The sequence below is a fragment of the Rhinopithecus bieti genome, unplaced genomic scaffold (assembly GCF_001698545.2).
Source record: "Rhinopithecus bieti isolate Rb0 unplaced genomic scaffold, ASM169854v2 scaffold_986, whole genome shotgun sequence".
NCBI lineage: Eukaryota > Metazoa > Chordata > Mammalia > Primates > Cercopithecidae > Rhinopithecus > Rhinopithecus bieti.
This window is the reverse complement of record NW_016803218.1, coordinates 366325-387651: the sequence shown is the minus strand read 5'-3', so window position 1 is coordinate 387651 and position 21327 is coordinate 366325. Positions and strand designations below refer to the sequence as shown.

Sequence of the window (21327 nt, the reverse complement as noted above, 5' to 3'; positions counted from 1 at the left end):
TTTTTTTTTTTTTTTTTTTTTTGAGATGGAGTCACCCAGGCTGGAGTGCAGTGGCCGGATCTCAGCTCACTGCAAGCTGCGCCTCCCAGGTTTACACCATTCTCTCGCCTCAGCCTCCTAAGTAGCTGGGACTACAGGCGCCCGCCACCTCGCCCGGCTAATTTTTTGTATTTTTTTAGTAGAGATGGGGTTTCACCGTGTTAGCCAGGATGGTCTCGATCTCCTGACCTCGTGATCCGCCCGTCTTGGCCTCCCAAAGTGCTGGGATTACAGGCTTGAGCCACCGCGCCCGGCCCACACTGGTCTTTCTAACATTGTTTTGAGCTTATTTCAGTAAATATTTTGGGATTTTTTTTGTAAAATGGGTGTAATTTTCCTAATACAAGTGTGCAAAAACAAAAGAAGTTGCCTGTATGCCAGTTCAATTTATTCTGTATAAGGGTGCTCTTTAAAGACACAGAGTTATCCTAGAAACTTCATTCTTTTTTATTTGAAATTTTAAGTCTAGTCCTTTATAAAGACCATAGCAATGCAAAATGGTGTACTTTTTAAAAAATTGTGGAATGTAAAATGTTTGAAAATTTTAATTTTCTTTATGTGTAAAGACACGTAAAGTATGGAAGGAAACCAACCATCAAAACTAACTTTTTGTAGATAGCCATTACATTTCTTTGTGTGTGTGTGTGTGTGTGTGTGTGTGTGTGTGTGTGTGTTGTTGTTGTTGTTGTTGTTGTTGTTGTTGTTTGAGACGGAGTCTCACTCTGTTGCCCAGGCTGGAGTGCAGTGGTGTGATCTCGGCTCACTGTAAGCTCCACCTACTGTTTTAATGCCACCATGTATTCTACAAGAGATTTGTTTCATAAATTAATTGATTTAAAAGTAGTGCCAGTGTTACACTTGCATATGTACATATATATACATACGAATATAATATATATATTTAGGTAGTAAAATCCTAAAACAAAAGCCAAAAACTCACTGAGGCCCAGGAAAGGGAAGTGACTCAGTCAGCAGAGGTGCTTGGGCTGGAACCCAGTCTTCTCCCCAGAGCAAAGAGGCAGAAGGTGGGGGCCGTGGGAAGACCTGAGCCCTGTCCTAAGTCCCAGTCTCTCTCGGGGGCAGTAGGCAGGAGTAGTTGGGTGGATCGGGCCTGGGGAACCCCAGCTCTTACCAGGCCACATGGGGCGTTCTGCAATGTCACGGTGAAGGTGCCCGAAGAGCGGCTCTTGGCCAGGATGTACTGACACGTGGCGGGGAACGTGTACCGGCGGCCATCAAATGTTGTGAAGTGAATGTCACCAGTCACTGAGCACTCAGCTGAGAGGTAAAGAAAGACCACTGACTGACGGGAGCTGCCCCAGGGGAACTCTGCCCTGCAAGCTCCAAGCATGAGGAGGACACAGCACCCCACCCTCCAGAATAAGAGCAGTGTAAGGAAGGAGGCCTGGCCTCTGAGAGCCCTGGGCAATGGGAGACACAGGCCTGTTCCCAGAGAACTCTCTGAAGACAGGCACAGCCCTGCCCTGGGGATGTCCCTCGGAGGGGAGACCAGGGCCTGGCCTTGAGGACCAGCCTTAGTCCAAGTCCTCCTAGCTCAGGAAAGTCCTTAGATATAAGGAACCCATAGAAAACCCTTCTCCTTCTGGAAAACCCTTCCTGGCAGGGGCTGGAGCCAGACTTTAATCCGGCAAAGTGATTCTGAGGAAACAGGGGCCCGGGCTTAGCCAATGGAACTGAGCGACACCCCCACCCACAGCAAGCCTGGCCCCCAGAGATTCCTTGCCCAAAAACCAGACTGGGGAAGGGAGTCTAGTATGAGGTGGGGTCAGACATACCTGGGCAGACAGCTGTGCTGCACTCCCACTTGCCTGCGGCGCACGTGCTAAAACACAGAGACCGTGGAGGCAAAAGGTCACCCCTCCAGGCCTGGGCTAGATGCTGGGAAACTGCAGGGCCCACAGCCCTCAGTCTTCCCATCTCTAAAATGGGTGGTAGAGATTTCCCCCATGGATTGGAGCTAATGAGATTCCCCTGGGACTCAAAGGTACTGAGTGAGTGCCCTGACGCCAGCCATTAGCACTCCTAGACCCCAGATGGGCAGCCCTCGTGGAAAGCCTCAGTGGCCGTGCCCCACACCCAGCTTCCCAGCAGCAGACACAGACCAAGCATTGCAGTCTTCCTTCACCACAGAGCCAGGTGGGTACAGAGTCCCGTGAAACTCACAGGGACACTCAGCTGGTGCCACGCAGCCCCCATCCTCGAAGATGAGCCCTAGAGTGACAGCAAAGGGCCAATTAACTCACCTCTGCCCCTGTTCACAAACCATTTGTGGCTCCCCAGGGCCTGCGATAAAGATCCCCTTGTCTAACTTCTTTCATCTCCGAACCCACTTCCAAACTTTCTCCTCCATAAATCCTTGGCTCAGGCCAGAAGTGAGAACCTGATGAAAGAATCCCACCTCTAGACCTTTGCTCAGAGAACTGCCCACAACCCCATTCCCAACCTGCACATGAGCTTCTCTTTACCACCTCTCAAAAGCCTGTCACCGCATCGAAAACAGCTTAGGTACCAGGCACCACCTCCTCCAGGAATGACTTCCCTGACAACCTCTCCCCATTCTGAATTCCTGTAGTTTTTCTTGTCTGAACCCCTGAGCTGACCTTCACCACATCATACCCTAGACTGGTCATATGAGTGTCATATCTCTGAAACCAGATTCTGGTTCCCAAAGTCAATGCCTTTATCTTTATATTTTTTATCTCAACCATCCTCCTAGCCAAGTGAGTTGCACACTGTAGATATGCTGCAAATTTATACACTGAAAAACAGATACAGTCCCCATACGTAGACCAATGCTTAAACAAATGTATGTGTATATATAAACCAAGGATCTGTTCTCATACACACCTTAAGAAGCGCAGTACTGATTAACTTAAATATCCCTATGAAATCAAATGTCTTGATGAATCTCTCAAGAGGCTGCAGTCCTGTCCCCACCCTCACTTCCCTTAAACCATTTATTCGTTTGTTAATTGTTTGCTCCCCGCTTCCCTTCCCTTCCCTTCCTTCCTTCCTTCTTTTTCTTCCTTCCTTCCTCCTTCCTTCCTTCCTCCTTCCTTCCTTCCTTCCCTCCTTCCTCCTTCCTTCCTTCCTTCCTTCCCTCCCTCCTTCCTCCTTCCTTCTTCCCTTCCTTCCTTCCTTCCTCCCTTCCTCCCTCCCTCCTTTCCTTCCTTCCTTCCACAAACAGGCATCTTCTGAACTCCTGTTTCATGCCCATCTGTACCAGGCCAGAAAGATAGTGCCAGGCCCCTACGTCTGCCCCTAGCATACCATTGGGGCAATAACAGCCATCCACACAGGCGATCTCACTGTCCACGCAGGATGCCCGGGGCTGGCAGGAGGCAGGGCAGCAGGCGATGCACTCATTGTAGGTAAAGGCCTTCTCCTTGCAGTGCACAGCTTGGGAAGGAGGGAGTCCATGGTCTGTCAGTTACTGGCCCCAGCTCTTCCAGGACCCAGCTCCTACCCAAGGCAGTGTGGTGGGGATAGGAGGCAGGGCTTTGATTTTCGTGATTCCCTAGTCCCAGAGGGAGCATTGGGTCCCCAGGAAGTTGACAAGGAGAAGGAATTGCAAGCAGAGGCTCTAAGAATCACCCAGGCTAGTCCCTCCCACTCTGAGCCTCAGTTTTTTCATCTGTCACATGGTGATAAAACCTTGGGGCTGAGAGTTCTGACAACTGTGATTGTGAGCAGGACAAGACATTGAGCTGAGGCCTGAGAATGCCACCCACAGCCTGAAGCCCTCCCTGCCCCACTACTGGGCTGCACCTACTGCATTGCCAGAGCTGGGTCCTCCAGCCCTGCAGGGGCTGCCCTGCCTGGGCACACGCCCGGGCATACTCCGCAAGTGCCCGGCACCAGGTGGCTTCATCGCCCATTGATCTGTGCAGAGAAACCAAGGGTCTCACTGGAACAAAACCCAAAGTGCCACCAGCCTGCCAACATCCCATAGAGACTGCCAGGGCTTCGGGGCACCTCTCCTCTCCACCCAACTGGGAAAGGCTGCCCAGGAAGGCATCTAGGTGAACAGATGCCTAGACTTGAGCCACAAATCCTGGATTCTAGTCCCAGCATTGCCACTAACTTGTTGTGTGACCCTAACGGGGTCCAGCCTCATCTCCAGACCTCAGTTGAATGGGGTGACTCTGTCCCACTGATGTAGATAAGAATTTCAGAGCCTTGGGAAGCAGATCTGGCAGTGTCTGGGATCACCCAGCTTGGTGGCCCATGTGCTGAGCACTCACCCCAATACAAGAGGGTTCCCCATAGCCCGCACCACCCCTACTCACTGGCAGAGATCACTGGTACAACTGGCTGTGAAGGGCAGAGGGCTGACATAGGCATGGCAGGCATCAAACGGGGGCCGCAGTAGAGCCTCACACTGCTCATACACGCCCTAGAGCAAGGAACCAGGAGCTAGGGCTAGGGGCTGGCAAAGCCACACACAGCCCCACAGAGAACCCCAACTTGACTGGAGAAAAAGGGAGAGGAGGGCAGCGAAGAGAGGGATAGGGCCAAGGGCACCAGCCAGTCAGGTCCCACAGCCAGTGGCTTTCGAAGAATTGGATAGCAAGTCAGGCTCTAGGGTGGGGGAGTCTTTCCCCAAGCTCCAGACCTGCATGGTTCCTGGGTTCTGCTGCAGGCACGGTGGGCGAGGCAGGGAGGAGGTTGTGGGCCCTGGAGGCTGGTTAGGGGCCTGCTCCTGCCAGCTGTGCACAAACTCAACCACGTCGTCAGTCAGCTTCCCTGAAGGAGGGAACTGACATCATGGTGGGGCAGCGATGGGGTTGGGTGTACAGGAGGGACAGAAGGCTCTAAGGGAAAGCAGATCCCAAGGGATGGGTAAGGAGTTCTGAAGAATCCGGTCTCCTGAGCTCCCATCCCAATCAGGCTTTCCCAACTGAGCCATTCTCCTGAAAAAGCTGTTTGGTAGTAACGGCCAAGAATGCTCAGGAACCTGTAGTAGCTCCCTATGGCTCCAAACTCAGGGGATGCAGCACCACGCACTGGAAAGAGAACTGGCGTGTGAGCCTGAACAAGTTCCTGTGTGTCTCTGAGCTTCATATTTGCCATAGGGAACATAATCTCCCAGTGAGATTGATGCAAGGACACTTGAGATGATGCATGTAAAGTGTTCAGTATGGTGTAGGTGTTCAAAAGGGGTCACGACTCTTCTGGCCAGAGCCACCATGATTTGGCCCTGAATGCTTCACTCACTTCCTACCACTCCTCCATAGGTGTCTTTAGCTGGGCCAATTCTCTTCCTGGCTGTCTCTAGCCCTCTGCTCCCTGCCTACCCACCCCATCCCCCACATTGCAGGGTCAATCCCACCTGCAAAGTGTCCATTAGATACCTACACAACCCTAGTGGGAATTCTTATTATGACTATTTTTGCAGATGAGGAACCTGAGGTTGATAGTAGTTTAAGAACATGCCCAAGGACACACATTTGTTAGGAAGGGGCCCTTGGGCTTCCACGGGGTCTTTAATACCATGACCATGACCCCAGGGCTCTGTTCCAAGTCCCCTCCAACTCCTCGCAGCCTGATCTGTCCCCCAATCCCCACCAACACCTCTCAGAGGCCACCTGTCTGCACCTCACCATATCTGGTCACCAGATCATCCTGGGGGTCAGCATTGTTGTTCCCACACAGCCCGTGGGTCCAGCCCAGGAACTCTGGACTCATCTTGATGTAGACAGCCGAGGCACCATCCCAGGCCAGCGTGAAGGCTGACTGATGCCGCACGATGACGTAGCCGGCAAGCCGCTGCAGACGCACGCTCCCCATTACATGCGGCAGTTGGACCCTGCAGGGCACATCCCAGAGCTTCAGGGTATCCACAACCCCTCCGCTAACCCAGTCTCTTCACCGAAGGAGCACCCAGTCCCTACCCCTTGATCCAAGGCTCCCACTTCCCCTCCCCATGAATTCCCAGAATTCCCAGGTGCCTGGAAGTATACCAGTAGACATGGATTCCTTTGTCTTTAGACGTTTTTTAAAATGGCAATTTCCTGGGCAGGAATAAATCTTAGAGTGAGTGACTCCAAGTTCCTTTCTCCCAGACAGGATAGAATATAAGCAAACATCTGCTTTATTTTTTTGGTGGGGAGCAGGAACCAAGTGGAAACAGAAGCCAAGAGAGGAGGAAAACTGGGAGTGCAAGAAAAGATGGCGGGCTCCAGCAGCCTTGACCACTTTCCCAGTTTTTCTGGTACAGGGACCCCTAGCCAATCTGGAATTTGGCAACCTTCAACTCAGCAAAATATCAGGAAAGGGAAACAAAAGTAGTGTCTAACTAGCCACAAGACCCATTTACCAACTCTTCATTCACAGGAGAAACCTATAGGCCATCAATTTTACACTCAGCCCCAGAACAATTGGTTGGTTACCCAGTTTCCAGATCTGAAGCAGAAGATGAGGACAGGGAGAAGTGTCATTACAGGAAGACCCCATGACAGCAACAAGAAGTGACAGTGGACATCAAGGAAAGGAAAGAACAGTGAGGAAGAGATGCAAGAAAGATTTCACAAAGGACCACAGTTGTGGCAATTTAGTGTGGGAGCAAGGGGTTCCCACTCCTCTGGTGGTCCCCCGGTCATCCCTGATGGCCCAGCAAGATAACTGACATTCACAATGACCCTGTGTCATCAGAAATGGGTAAAAGTGTGCTCAGAATCTGCTGAGAGAAGGTAGAAATTGCATGATCCATTTGGGAAGATTTTGGGAGGGAAAAGTAAGTGTGCTTATCATGATAAACTCTCAACTCACTGGAAAACTCTATTTTCCTGAAAGCCTGCTGTCTGGAAATCCGCAAGATCTGAGAGTTCCAGGGGGAAAAAAATCATTCTGCAAACCCTACTGGCAAGAAACCCAGTGACCTGCCCGTATGCTTCCGCCCTGATGGTGGAAATTGCTGTTTGTCCCCAGAAAGCAATTTCCTTTGGGCTTGAGAAAAGCGGATGCTCACCCATCCACCACCACCAGTGTCAGAGATAGGACAACTCGATGTGGAAGGTGTCAGAGTTACCTCGCGCCTCCATGGGTGACCTCCTTGGCCAGATGGATCTCCTGCTCACCCGCAAAGAAGAGGCTGACAGCCTTGGAGCAGGTGTAGGGGGAAGAGCCGCACTGCGGGTCATTGTGCACCTGAGTAGGGAGTTCAGAGGCTGGTTTGCAGGCTCCTGCTACGGGCCTGACCCTGAGATTTGCACCTTGTTGAGTTTCCACTAATGCTGATGGCCTGTCCCCTGCATACCAACCACCTTTCCTCTGTGATTTCGTTCAGTCCCTATTTATCACAGAGGGGAAGGCAATGGATTCATACAGAGGTGAAGTGACTAAGGCCACACACACAGAGAACTAGGAAATCGCAGAGCCGGGATTCTAGCCCAGATCTGGATGGCTCAGATCCTAGGGCTCTTCCCAGTCAATCATTCCATCTCTCTATGCCTATTTCTGAACTTTTTTGTTTATCCTACCCAAGATATCCCATCAGATTGAAGCCCAACAGGCGTACTCCACCATCTCACACTCATACAGAACACAAACACACACATCTATACACACTCCATAAATTTCTCACATGACACTCTCAGTATGCACACTATACACACACTCCCCTTTCCCCATGCTCCTGGCAGATACAGATTGTAGCTTTCCCCTGCACCTATAGGCACACATCTCACTCCTGAGCTACTGTCACACACACACATATGCACACACACACACACACACACACACACACACACACACATCTCCTCTGCCCCTGTTCAAACAGAACCCAGACTTCAAGGGCCATAGACCTAAAGGACGGGGTGGGGTAGAGGGGAGAGCTTCCCAGAGCTTATCCCTGCCAGGTGTGGAAACCCTTCCCAGGAACGCATCTTCCACCAGATTACTGTTCAGTGTGATTAAGCAGGCTGGAACCACTTCAACTACAAGTGGGAACTGCGAAAGCTACCCCATGGTCTAACTAAAGGGTTTTCAAGCTTTTGTGACCACGACCCACAATAAGAAATATACATATAACTAAAAGTTTTACAAAATAATACTAATCCCTATCATGTATAATGCATTCTTACAATATTTTCTATTTTATTTGCCTCATTTTTTTAATGATGGTTGTGATTCGTTAAGTTGATTTTGTAACCCACGAATGTATGGCAATCCATTAGTCTAAGTAATTGTCACACATCCATCATGAAATGATGGATCATGAAAATCTCTGCTATGTGACAGGCCGAGGCAGAGAAAGGAAAATTGGTTGCAGTTCCCCGCCCATCCAGGGCATGGTCCCTAGGGCAGGCTCATAGGTCCATGCCTGAGACAGAAAGCTCACTAATGGCTAGCAGAGGGGAGACACTGAACACTGGGGCCTCCCCACACCCCCAACCCCTTGACCCTAACTCAGTACTGACCAAGGTGCCCTCCAACAGAGCTGGTTCTCCAAAGAGACTTTCCTCCAGATGGAGGGGTATTGAGCTGTGGCTGAAGGTGGCTCCCGGTTTAGCACATGGACTAGGCATGAAAATCAGGCCTGCCTGACAGTGGCTTTCACACATGTGTTCCCTTACTTCACAAACCTTTACTGAGCACCAATCCAGGCATAGAAAGACATGGCCCCTGGCCTAGAAAGCTCAAAGCTGGTAGAGAAAACCAACCCAAAACCAGACCTTTGTAAGAGAAATACAATGACAGGGTCATAATGTGGAACTTTGAGTTACCCAGTGAGGAGCTCCTCAGCCGGCTTAGAAGGTCAGGTGATCCAGGAGGGCTTCTTAGAGGAGGTGACTCTAAACTGAGTCATCCAGGACCTCCATCATTTCTCTGAGGCACTCTTTTCTTTCTTAGCACCCAATGATCTTTTTCCACAGAATGTTCTCAAGTCTGCCCACACTCTCCTACTCTTCACTTGGCTAACTCCAATTCATTCCTTAGATCCCAACTTAAATGTCACTTTTGTCGGGCACGGTGGCTCACGCCTGTAATCCCAGCACTTTGGGAGGCTGAGTAGGGTGGATCACGAGGTCAGGAGATCAAGACCATCCTGGCTAACACAGTGAAACCCCGTCTCTACTAAAATACAAAAGAAATTAGCCGGGCGTGGTGGCGGGTGCCTGTAGTCCCAGCTACTCGGGAGGCTGAGGCAGGAGAATGGTGTGAACCCAGGAGGCGGAGCTTGCAATGAACCGAGATCACGCCACTGCACTCCAGCCTGGGTGACAGAGCGAGACTCCATCTCCCAAAAAAAATAAAAAAAAAAAAAAAAAAAAAAAAAAGTCACTTTCTCCAGGAAGCTTTCCCAGGTCACCATCCTTCCCAATAAACAAGATTAGGTTTTCAGGACTTGTTCGTTTAGCATTTGGCATTTCTCCTCGGTAGCATTCAGTTGCACTTGAAATGAGTCATCTGATTTGATGTCTTTCTTCATTAGACTATAAGTTCTGTGAGGACAAAGACTCTATCTGTGTTGTTGTCTACAGGGCCTCCCACCACCAAACCTTATGCCAGAAAAGAGTACAGTATGCACTTAGTAAATGCTTGATGAATGAGTGGCTCAATGAATGAATGGCCACAGTGAGTGGGTGAGGAAGAGCTGTGGAGCCCCCAGCTCCTTCCAGGTGCAGACTGCCTAGGTGGGAGCTGGGGGGCGATGCAAGGAGGAAGGTGCCAGTCTCTCTAACTATGACAAGTAGAGCCCAGGCCAGCACAGCCTCCAGAGCCTAGAGAAGCCTTCCTGAACAGGCATGGCAGGGGAAGCCTCACCTGGATGGAGAAGCTCTGTCCCTCAGGCTCATGGCGCCCCACCAGCGTGTAGCTACCCTTCCCAGACAGGTAGTAGTAGAGCCCATCAAATGTCTCCACGTGGTGCTGCCCCCATGCCCGGCAAATGCTGTCCCTCTCAGGGCCAGCATTGTACACTGAGGGAGAGAAAAGAGAACTCTCTGTGTAGCTACAGTGGGCACCAAGCCAGAGGCCGGTGGGTTCCAGCCCTGGAAGTGCTGCCCACTTTCCCCCTAGCTTTCCTTGCACCAATGGTCCCTTCCCAAGGGTGGGATGGAGCCCAGACCCACCCATCTGGCAGCGCGGTCCAGTGGCATTGAAGCGTCTGCAGTCACAGAAGGCCGGGTGCACACACTCGCCTCCATTGAAGCAGGAGAACAAGTCTGCATGGGAGACACAGAGGCATTGCCCCATCAAGCTGAGATTGCCAGGGAGGCAACCCTCTCAGGCTTCACAGGACCCAGACCCCCATGACCGGCAGCCCCAGCCCCAACATTCCTCAGCAGCTAGCACAAGCTGGTGACTCAGACCACAGCCCTGCCCGCTCCCTGGCAGGCAGGTGGGTTGGGGTTGCAGGGCACCTGCCTTCGATGTGCATCAAGTGGGCCCCAGGCCAGCTGCACCTGGGCCTTCAGTTCCTAGAGCTGTTCCTGGTTAGCAAGCCAGGCAGGCGGAACTGAGAATGGGGAGCATGTGGGGTGAGCAGGGGGACTGCCCAGAGATCTGCAGCTGCTGCTCCTCCTCACTCCACACACTCAGGGAAGAGGCCACGGGGATAACCAGGCGACAGAGGAGAGGCCTGTGGCAAGAACAACCATAGATGAAGAGAAGACAAAAGCAGAGCAGAGGGCAGCGAGGGAAGGAGCCATGATGTGAGAGGACAGGTGGGAGACACAGGACAGGTGAGGGACACAGGACAGGTGGGGGACACAGGACAGGTGAGGGACACAGGACAGGTGGGAGACACAGGACAGGTGAAGGACACAGGACAGGTGGGGGACACAGGACAGGTGAGGGACACAGGACAGGTGAGGGACACAAGACAGGTGGGAGACACAGGACAGATGAGGGACACAGGACAGGTGAGGGAGGTAGGAACAGGCACAGGACAGGTGGGAGGAGAGGCCACAGACCTAGGAGAGGTGAGGCGGGCCATGGACACATGACAGGGAGTGGGGTCTACAGAAAACACAAGATGAAGGGCAATGCCACAGGAAGTAGAAAGAAGCTACAGAACCAGGGTGAGATGGAGGGGGAAACGACCCCAAAATAATGAAACACACTTTCACTGGAGTCAGCCTGTGAGAGGGGAGTCCTGGGCCATGGTCATAGGAACAGGACTCTAGAGAGGAAGCTCTCCTCAGGCAGGGAGGAGAATGCAGAATGGCATGGTGGCCGGGGCCGGGGTGGGTGGAAGGAGACGCCAAGCAGGAAAAAGGGGTCATGGAGGCCTGAAGGAAGCCCCACCTGCCCTCTGCCCTTTCAGGCCTCTGCCAGGGCTCTCCCATGCACAACCCATGGGCCACAGTGAGGGTGCCACTTACAGGATGGTGCACACTTGGCCCGATGGAGCCGCCTTTCCCAGGAAGACATGGCCACAGAGTCTGGGGCTTCAGCCTGCTTGTGAACACAGGAGGAAGAGAACACATCGAGGGCTGACCTTAGCTCGGGTTCCCGGGCAGGCTTCCTGGTGGCCACAGCCCTCCTTGTTCATCTTCTAGAGGGAGGAACCCCTGCCCCTCAGTGCCCCAGCCACTCCTCCTCGCCTGGCCCCTTGAGAGGCAGAGGAGAAGGTTAGGCCTGCCCTGGGCTCAGAGGAACAAAGCCTTAGCTCTTACCTTCCCAAGTGGCATCTCAGTGGCAGACCATGAGGCCCGTAGCTAGAACACATCCCCTCCCCTCCATGCCCCAATACCTGCCAGCCTCCTCTTTTTCCCTTTCTCCCAGTAAACCCTCATGTCCTCCACAGCCTCACACACCATCCCCTTGTCTGGGTAAGGAGCATGAGGCAGAGCTAAGGAACAAAGGCAGCCCCTCACCCCAAGTCAGGTGAACATCTCACCCTCACAGCCACCCCCACCCCAAACTTCCTTTGGGGCTCTTCCAAGAACAGCAAAACCAGCAGCCCACAGACCAACACCCCCTGTCCTCACAACTCACCTCCCACAGACCAACACCCTCTGTCCTCACAATTCAGCTCCCACAGACCAACACCCCCTGTCCTTATAACTCAGTTCCCACAGACCAACAACCCCGCTGTCCTCACAACTCAGCTCCCACAGACCAACACCCCCTGTCCTCACAACTCAGCTCCCACAGACCAACACCCCCTGTCCTCACAACTCAGCTCCCACAGACCAACACCCCCTGTCCTCACAACTCAGCTCCCACAGAACAAAACCTCCTGTCCTAACAACTCCCACTATCCTCACAACTCCCACTGTCCTCACAACTCAACTTCCACAGATCAACACCCACTGTCCCCACAACTCAGCTCCCAGTCAGGACTCCTGCCCTGACACCTCAGATCTAAGGAGGAGACAGGCCAAATGTGGCTAAGAAGCCCTATTTTCCAGATAGAACTCCCAGAGCATGGTCCTCCAGACATAAACCACCTGAAATCAGGACTGTCTAACAACATGGGTGTTCAGTCACCACATGACTAGATGACTTAGACACTGGCCCTCTCAGAAGTCCAGTCCAAGGTGTCTGATGTCACCTGGTACAGGCATCCTGGGCACAGTTGGCTCCTCCTCCCTCAGAGGCTCAGCCTCATTTGTATGACATCCCCAGAACCATGAACCATGTGCCAAGCGTCATGTTAGGTGTAGTGAACAGGGCAGAGTCCCTGCCCTCATGGAGCTTATGTGCTTGTTCACAGGGCCAACAAGCCACAAATTGCAATGTGGGTACTTACCTCACATGTCATCCTCCCTCATTGTCATCCGGCAAAGGACTTGAACGTAGGAAATATTCAGGCCCTTGTTGCCTAGAGCTAACCTCAGCTCTTGGCCCTGCCCTGGCAGGCACAGCCTGGCCACCTCGTCCCTGACACTCACACCCTTCATCTTCAAGGTCTTTCTCACATCTTAGCCAGATTTTGGTGTCCTCGCCTACACTGGTCCCTGGTTCCTGGATTCTCCCTAGCAATCCTTACCCAGCCGACCCAGGCCCAGCCCCAGGAGTCAGGCTTCCCACCCGGGTACTAACCTATCTTATGGGGCCCTCAGAGACGACAGGAAATAGGAAAGGGCAGGGTCACAGGAAACAACCCGCATCCTGTAGCCACCAGAGAGCTGTAATTAAACTCAGTCTTCTTGTCTTCAGTCTGCACTCCCACTTCAGATGTGGCCTCTCAGATAAATGAGTTATGAGGATGAGACAACCTCTGATGCAGAGTCAAAGCCATTTTCTAAAGGATTCCTTAAATCCTGTCCAAATGATTAGCCTTCAGGGGCTAATCAATCAGGCACTCTTAATCATTTTCATGCCATGAACCCCTTTGATAATCCAGTGAACCTATGTGGACACCTTCTCAGGATAATGCTTTTAAAAACACAAAATAAAGGATAAGGTTACAAAGGAAATCACTTATATCACAATATCATTTTATGAAAATATTTTATAAAATGTGTAAATTAGTAATATTCATGCTTCTTTAATAACTCATTAAATAAAAGATCTAGCAGTGGGCCTTATCCCTGCCAAAATTTTGAAGTAATGATGAACACAAATGATATCTTGAGACAGCAACAACTATAAGTGGTTGGAAAATATCTGTGATGTCTATTGGTGACAGTCAAAAACACTGCAAATACTCTTGTGGTTTGTAGACTATAATAATAATTGAAAGGGATGCTGAATTTCAATTGGATTGAGGTTTCTGTAAATAACAATGTGTTTTTATTTTCCCCCATCCAAGTTCATGGACCCCTGTCTACAAGAATTCTCTAGAAAATGGTTGAGCTCTGTAGAAGCAGGACAGCACTGAAATGAAGATTGGCTGCCTACTGGTCTGCGGCCCACCCCCACTTCTTGAAGAGGGCATTCCCAACAGGAGCCCTCGAAGTATCCCTGGTACATGGGCCTCAGTCCCCCACCCCCAACTCCTGTCACCTTAGAGGGAGGCCATTTTAATTCCTTGTTGCTCTAAGGAGCAGTGTGAGAAACCTCCCCAGGTTGCCTGGTCCACTCACTTATGACCCTTTGCCAAGGAAAAGGGGGGATGCCTACCCTGGAAACCAGCACGGGAGGATGCCTGCCGGGAACTGAAGTGTTTGGAGAAGGGTCATCTCCCTCACTAAAACACAGGGATTCCTGAACTCTGCCAGGAGACTGCTCCACCGGCTCATTGTGGGGCCCCCGCAAGTCATCCACCCACCTCAGTTTCCCTACCTACAAAAAAATGACTCCATTACCTTCCAACTCAAATGGTATTTGACTGTGATTCTAAATCTTAGGGCCTGAAGAGTGGGCAAAGAAGAAGTAAAAGACCCAGGAAATCCACATCAGAGAAGAAGCACGACCACACCATCCCCCTCACTCCATCTTGGGGCCTTCATGTCTATTTCCAAAGGGCAGGAGTTGGGACTCATTGCTGTTATAAACGATTCTCCCCAGCCTGCTGGCTCAAGGGGCTCCCCAGAGCTGACCGCTGGGGCTGGGGCACTTGAGCTGAGGCTCAGTTGCTTTGGGAGACCTAGCTGCAGGTGAGTGGAATTTATAGTCCATCCATAGTTATAGAAAGAGGGAGACAAATGTGGGCCAGGATTAGAAAGTAGACCTGAGTCACCTGATCCAGAGACCGAAGAAGTTTGCCAAAGGGAGAAAACAAAACTGCCGCCTCTCCCACAAACACAGAGGACCCTGGGAAGATGGGCAATGGAATGGTCAAGACTCAAAGGATAGAGGCCGGGCTCAGTGGCTCATGCCTAATCCCAGCACTTTGGGAGGCTGACACAGAAGGATCACTTGAGGCCAGGAGTTCAAGACCAGCCTGGGCAACATAGTGAGACTCTGTCTCTACCAAAAATACTGAAAGTCAACCAGGCCTGGTGGCATACACCTATAGTCCTGGCTACTCAGGTAACTGAGGCAGGAGGATCACTTGAGCCCAGGAAATCGAGGCTGCAGTGAGCTATGATAATGCCACTGCACTCCAACCTGTGTCACAGAGCAAGATCCCGACTCAAGAAAAAAAAAAAAAGGAAAAAAAAGGGCTCAAAAGATAAGAGTTCAGGGCTCTGCTTCTCAACCAAACCTTCCTTGCAACTTCCACCAGGTGGCCTAGTTTTTGTCTTGCTTGCATTCCTGAGGCTCTGCTCAGGGTATGGAGAGGGGCCTCTGACACGGTTGAGGGCCTTCGCAGGTTAGTCGGGGAAAAGAGAACTCCATACTTCTAAACGTTCATCTTTCTACTTTTACCTGCCAGAAGGGAGAGCTCAGCTCTCTCCTGAAAGAGCCCTGGTGGCCACCTCTCCTAAAAAAAACAAAAAAAGAGTGGGCTACAGACCCCAAGAGATTAAAAGAATAGTAGGGATTTATGAACTTGCACACCTCAGACACATACCAGGAACCTGTTTGTTCCCTTCTGAACAACTCCAGAGACCCCTCCTGTAACCTACAGAGCTCCCTGCCAGCCTCAAATCCAGACAGACATGAGCTCCTGCCCAATGAAATCCCCTCCCCAGACCCCCCTTACCTGGCCTCCCATCACTGTAACGGTGTCTCCCATGGCAAGGGTCACCTCCTGGTGGCTGCTGCTGGAGGAAAAACAAGTCTGGCATGGATCGGGAGCTAGGATGGATTATGCCTCCCTACAGTCCCCAGGCCTATCCCACCCTAAGTGCTAAAGCCCTGGGGTGGCTGATGCCAGAAATACAGATGGGAGCTGTGGGTGGGGCCGCCACAGCTCAGCCTACTCACCTGAGTTCCCCGGCTGGCTCTGGCTGCGGCTCTGCACTGCCCCACGGAGCGGGTGCTGCAGCTGGGGAGGGGGATTATTCTCCACTCAAATTGTGCTTATCTTTGTTGGGGCCTCCCATCATCTGGTCGCACTGCTAGAAAGCCTCTCCCCCACTACTGGGCATTCCCCCATTCTCCCTCCCTGCAGCCTTCTCAAATCCTTCCTCTCCCTTCCTGATGACCCTTCTCCAGCCAGGATCTCCCCCTTTCCTCTCACTCTTTGGCCCCTAGCACTCTCTAGTTCCCCATCTCAGGTCTCTTCCACCCAGCCTCGCTTGAGACTCTCCCCTCACGGTCATAGGCCTGCCTCTGTTGGCTTCGGGGTCCCTCTTACCCTGACCGCTCTTCCTGGGGGTCCCTCTGCTGTCCCTCAAACCTCTCTTTCCTCCCTCTCTCCAACCTGCCCCGGCCAGTTCCTCATTCCTTTAACGTTTCTCATTCCTTGAGCCCCCAACCTCCCTGAGCCCACAACCCTCTCACCGAGATGCTGCACCTGCAGGGACTCGGCTGCCGGCTCACCCCGGGGCAGCCAGACACAAAGCAGCCAGCAGAGCACAGACGCCAGGACTCCCATAGGGACGCGAGGGGATCGGGGGACTTGAGCGCAGGGCCAGCCTCCCGAGGTGCTTCCCCGGGCCAAGGCAGGGTCACACCTCCACTCTGCAGCTGAGGTCCCTCTTGCTCTCATGCCCCAGAGCTCCCTTAGCCCCTCCTCCCAGGCTCTCAGCTCCTCCCCGAACTATAGCGTGACAGGAGTGCCCAGCTTATTACCATAATTTAGGCTCCTGTCCATAGCCCAGCCTCTGCCATGGCCTGTGGCTTCTCCTCCCCAGGGGAGGTTGGATTCAGATTATTCAGCCCTAAATTCTCTAGGGGAGCAAAGAGGTAGCCTGTGCAAACTCCAGCTCCCCTTACCTGGGTCCTGGAAGCCCAATACCAGAGACCCAAGATGCGGGTATGAGTCTGACCCTATCCTCTCCTTTTACAGAGGGCCATGCTGCGGCCCTGGGACATGCCACTCAGGGGTCAGTGGTCAATAGCAGAGCCTGTGGAGTCCTAGCCTATTTTCCCACCACGCCCCACCTCAACTTCCACCTGGGTCTCCACATCCCTATCCTATGACCAGTTTTGAGCACCTCTAAGGAATGAATCATGCCTTAGTCCTCTGAATGCCCAGCACCATCTCCTGCCCTAGCTCAGGAAATGACAACTGAACAATAAATGTGTTTCATACTCCTATGTTGTTGCCACCATCAAGGCCAAACTTTGACAAAACAACTTTATATGTGTGAACAAGGTCCACTGTCTGCCCAGGAGGAATTTTAAAATGGTGAAAACATGGGACTGAGCACCTGGGGAACCTGTACATCGTTCACTTCATCAGCACTTAGGGAACACCAGCTAAATGCCAGGTCTTACATAGGATGATGATGGTGGTGGTGGTGGTGGTGGTGGTATTGGCCCCAGTAGACTCCTAGGCAAGGGCATAGATTTGAGATGCATTCATTCATTCATTCATTCACTCAACAAATTTGTTTGGCATTGATTCCATGTCATGCATTGTTCTAGGCATATAGTGGTAAAGAAAGCACACAGCTATCTTCACACAGGAGGAACCTAGGGGCACAGATAGGAAGATGAAGAGGAAAGAGCTAAGGATGGAGCCTTAAGGAACACTGGTTAAGGAACAGGCAAAAGCTGATTGTCTCCAAGGAAGCTTGAAAACAAAAATTCATGGAAAGGAGAACCAGGTCTCAATGCTATTCTCAAAATAAAGCGGGGGGCATTTTAAGGTGGAGGGATCTATGGGGGCGATGGCCAATGTAAAATAAGGATTGGGGTGGCAGGTGAACAGCATTCTCCTGGGTAAGGACATTCACTCACCTCTGCCAGGATTCTAAATACAAAATAAACAGCCATATGACATTCTTTTTCAATGTAGAGAATCAATGAAGTAAGTCAGAGGGCAATGCATTTTGTGTGGCCTTTTCTGGACCATTCAAAAATCCCACAAGTCTTTCCCTTTTATCACTGACTTAGTAGTTAATACTAAGGTGAGAAAACAGATCATATTTTAAGGTTCTTCTTCAAGAGGGATTTACATTTTAAACTAGGCAATAATTTAGCCCAAACGAAAATAGTGTGCTTGTAAAACTTCAGCTGTTGGGGAAAGGGATGCAGAGGGGTGTTTAGGTGCCCCAAAGTTACAATTGTAAGTGGTTACCTGATGTAAGCTGCTGTCCATCTCCCTGCCCCTGCGCTTGACAGGGTGCAAAGGGCGCAGGTGCCTCCCTGGGTTAAGTTCAGGCACAAGCCCCATCTTAACAGCCCCTGATTTACACGTTTTTATCACCCCTCTACTAGCGCCTCTTTCCTTTCATTCCTTTCCAGGCCTGGTTCATCATTGTCTTTGCACCCAGCACCAGACCTAGGAGTTAAGCAAATGTTGACCAAATTGAATTAAATGAACCAGAGGGTCTGGGCCCTGGGTGAAGGTCAGCCATAGATCAAAATGTCACTGCCAGGCTCCGCCAGGCTTCGATGGATATGGGAGTGTGTTGGGTTTGGGTTTTGTTTTGTCTTGTTTTGTTGGGGGTGGAGGTGTTAGGGAAGGTGGGAGGGGAAATCGATTGAGAGGGCCATTCCCACATCCATTGGTTCAGACCCCTGCGGCCCACAGTAAAAGCCGGCCCTGCCCCCAAGGAATTCACAGAACAAAGATTGATTTCTCCCTGGTGGAAAAGTGCAGGAGGAAGCTAGGACGGAAGGTATGCTGAAGGTGAAGGCGTAGCAAGGGCTGACAGTCCAGGAGGGCCACGAGCCCTCCTGAGTATCCAGAGAAAACGAACTAGATTGCCCGCTCCCTGCCCACCTGTGTGAATAGTTTCCGGATCCCTCTATTCCGGTCCTCACAAAAAGTCCCAAACCTCCTCCCTACATCTCCACGATCTTCTTCCTCAACCCATGTGATCAGGTACCACGTCAAGAGAAATACCAGCTTGAAGCCCAGCTACTGCCACCACAGGCCCATAGGCACACTGGGGCCCATTTGCTCCCAGGCTTCAGTGGGAGGTGACGATTGACCGGCAACTCTAGCCTCAGCGGCCCCGCCCCACAGGGGCCCGGCCCCGCCCCTCCGCGCTCTGGCCCGGTCCCCAGCTCCGAGGGCGGCTGGCCGGGTCTCGGTCGCGGTTCCTTCCAGCTCCTGGCAGCCGGGCACCCGAAGGAACGGGTCGTTCAACGACACAGCTGGACCTGGCCCAGCCATGGACCGAAAAGTGGCCCGAGAATTCCGGCATAAGGTCAGAGCTGCGAGGCGCCCCAGGCTTCTGGGACTCCGGAGTCCTGGGCGCGGTGGGTAAGGGGTGGACGCCCCGGCACTGCCCCTCCCTTTTCCGACCCCACCTGATGGCTCTGGGTGGGCTGGGACACCCGAGGGTCGTCTGACTGGCAGCAGGGATCCCCAGTAAAGTGAGGGAGGGAACACTGGGACTCCGGGGCTCAGGGACTGCTAAACAGATCGATCTTCTGCCAAGCTTTCTCCCTCTGCCTTCCAGGGGCGGGGACGTCTCTGGGGTTTGAATTCCTTCCAGTCTTGGCCGCTTCTCTGAGGTGCCCCCTTTGTGGGCAAGTCCCTCTCCTTCCTAGTGCCCCCAGCTCAGGGCTGATGAGGCATGTGGAGAGAGTCTGGGGCAGTATCTGAGAGGTGAGTGTTGGCAGAAGGGAAACTAGACGTCTCTCTCCCTGCCTTTTGACCTCAGGACTTGAGTTAGAAGCATTTCAGCCCTGCCTGCCTAAGGGCGTTTCTTAGGGCCTAAGAAGTAGCTGAGGAGCTGGTGCTGACCGGGGTGCGGTGGGGAAGAAGGGAGGAGGTACAGGGGGCGTGGGAGCTGGGCTCTGGCCAGCCAGATCCTTCAGGCAGAACCGGGTCCACCCTGGCGTGTCCCAGTGAGGGGCCTCACTGGTGGTCTGGGATTCGAAAGGACCATCCCTGGAAGCGGCTGGATTTTACACAGGGCATTTCCAGAACAATTCACAAAGCTATGCAGAATCTGCTGAGACCTGAGGCCACAGAGGGTCATCAAAGACATCCAGCCAACCTCTTCACCAGGCCTTAGGATGCCTCTGAGTCGGGATGAAGCCGCAGAGGGTTTGGGGGGTGGGGGTGGAATCTGGATCTCCCTACAGGCCCTGCCTGAGGGGCAGGTAACTATTAACAACTGTGTGACCCAAGGGTCTCCCAAAGACCCCAGGGGGTGCAGTGTCTTTAGACCAAGCCAAACCTCTTCCTGGTCTGAGGACTGAGCCCAGGTAGGGGAGGTCAGCGTCCTTAACCCCTTCCTTCCCATAGAGAGGCCCATAGGATCCCAAGGAGCCAGCCAGTGTAGGGGCCGCAGGGGCTTGGGGCCAAGGGCCCCGGGTCAATTATTCATTTAATAAGCATGTTTTGAGCATCCTCTCAGCTATACCCAGTCTGTGCCCTCAAATTGCTGGTGGTGTAGGTGGGAAGCAGACCCTACCCTGGTAATTACCCATGTCTGGGTGCTGCCTGTTGGGGCCAAGCTTTTGTAGGGGCACAAAGGGACAGCACAAACTGGCAGAAGGCTCCTGAAAACAAGGTCTTGGGCATCCCTGATCCTGCTCCCAGGGCTGGGAAGTTCAGGAGGAATTTAGGGGCTGGGGAATGCCAAGGTGAGCTTGAGACAGCATTCGCTGGTACATCCTGTTGCAAAGAGACATGTCGGAAGAAATTTCAGCTGCTAAGGACATTTTGTGAGTGTAGATTTCAGGCAACCCAGTTTGAAGGAGCTCAACCTTCCGTCCCCCACCCCAAGACTCAGGGTTGAATTTCACTTTCCTGCCCCTGGCCTGAAATAATGTCAGGTCTTCTGCGTTCACTCTGTGGGGTACCTACTCTGTCTCTTTTGCAAGAATCATCTCCTGGGTCCCTGGTGTCTGATGCAGACCCTGGGTTTGCCCTGTTCCTCTTCCCCAGGTCCCACAGGCTTCAAAGGGCCTCAGACCTCCACGTTTCCTCTGCCCTACTCTTCCTCATCACAAGAGTCATTACTTACTAATGTCCCTGTGTGCCGGCAGGGCAGGCGCCATGTGCTAGGCAAGGCCCAGGCTGGACTTTGTGCCCTGTTGCCTTGGAGACAGCCACAGCCTTCCCCTCCCAGGTTGGGGATCATCCAGGAACTGGGAGAGAGGATGAAGCAGCAGGGGATAGAGAGGAGGCACTCAGATATGCTGGGAGAAATTTACAGCTTACTGTTGTTTGCTTTGTAGGGGTACCTTCCTTAGTGTTTTGGAGGAAATGGTTTATGATCTAAATCCTTGGTTGTTGGAGGTAATATTTAAGGTAGTGTGTTATAATGGAAAATGCTATGTGACCTTGAGCAACTCAATCTCTCTGCGGCTCAGTGCTCTTATTTGTGAAAAGAGATAACAATATTTAACTAATAAGGTTATCATGAATGTTGAATGAGATCTACATGTGTGTGGGGAGCTTAAATA

General features: G+C 52.1%; 2 protein-coding genes across 10 annotated transcripts in view; one reads left to right on the top strand and one right to left on the bottom strand.

Moving 5' to 3' along the window:
• The window catches only part of OTOG (otogelin), a 104133-nt gene extending 87691 nt beyond the window's left edge, over window positions 1-16442 (bottom strand). The window contains 15 exon segments of the mRNA XM_017870066.1: window positions 1172-1317; window positions 1836-1882; window positions 2163-2271; window positions 3331-3459; window positions 3833-3942; window positions 4350-4456; window positions 4676-4806; window positions 5664-5869; window positions 7091-7209; window positions 9829-9983; window positions 10137-10229; window positions 11391-11466; window positions 15548-15605; window positions 15772-15832; window positions 16291-16442. Coding sequence (XP_017725555.1) covers window positions 1172-1317; window positions 1836-1882; window positions 2163-2271; window positions 3331-3459; window positions 3833-3942; window positions 4350-4456; window positions 4676-4806; window positions 5664-5869; window positions 7091-7209; window positions 9829-9983; window positions 10137-10229; window positions 11391-11466; window positions 15548-15605; window positions 15772-15832; window positions 16291-16384 — 1641 coding nt within the window. The 5' untranslated portion in view covers window positions 16385-16442.
• Window positions 16443-18973: 2531 nt separating this feature from the next.
• USH1C (USH1 protein network component harmonin) overlaps window positions 18974-21327 on the top strand; it is a 50325-nt gene continuing 47971 nt past the window's right edge. For 8 of the 9 annotated variants that reach the window (XM_017870046.1, XM_017870030.1, XM_017870037.1 and 5 more), the window contains exon 1: window positions 18974-19112. In XM_017870046.1, coding sequence (XP_017725535.1) covers window positions 19077-19112 — 36 coding nt within the window. In that variant the 5' untranslated portion in view covers window positions 18974-19076. Of the gene's footprint in view, window positions 19113-19405; window positions 19517-21327 lie in introns of those variants that run through there. The other variant, XM_017870007.1, reaches the window with a different exon arrangement.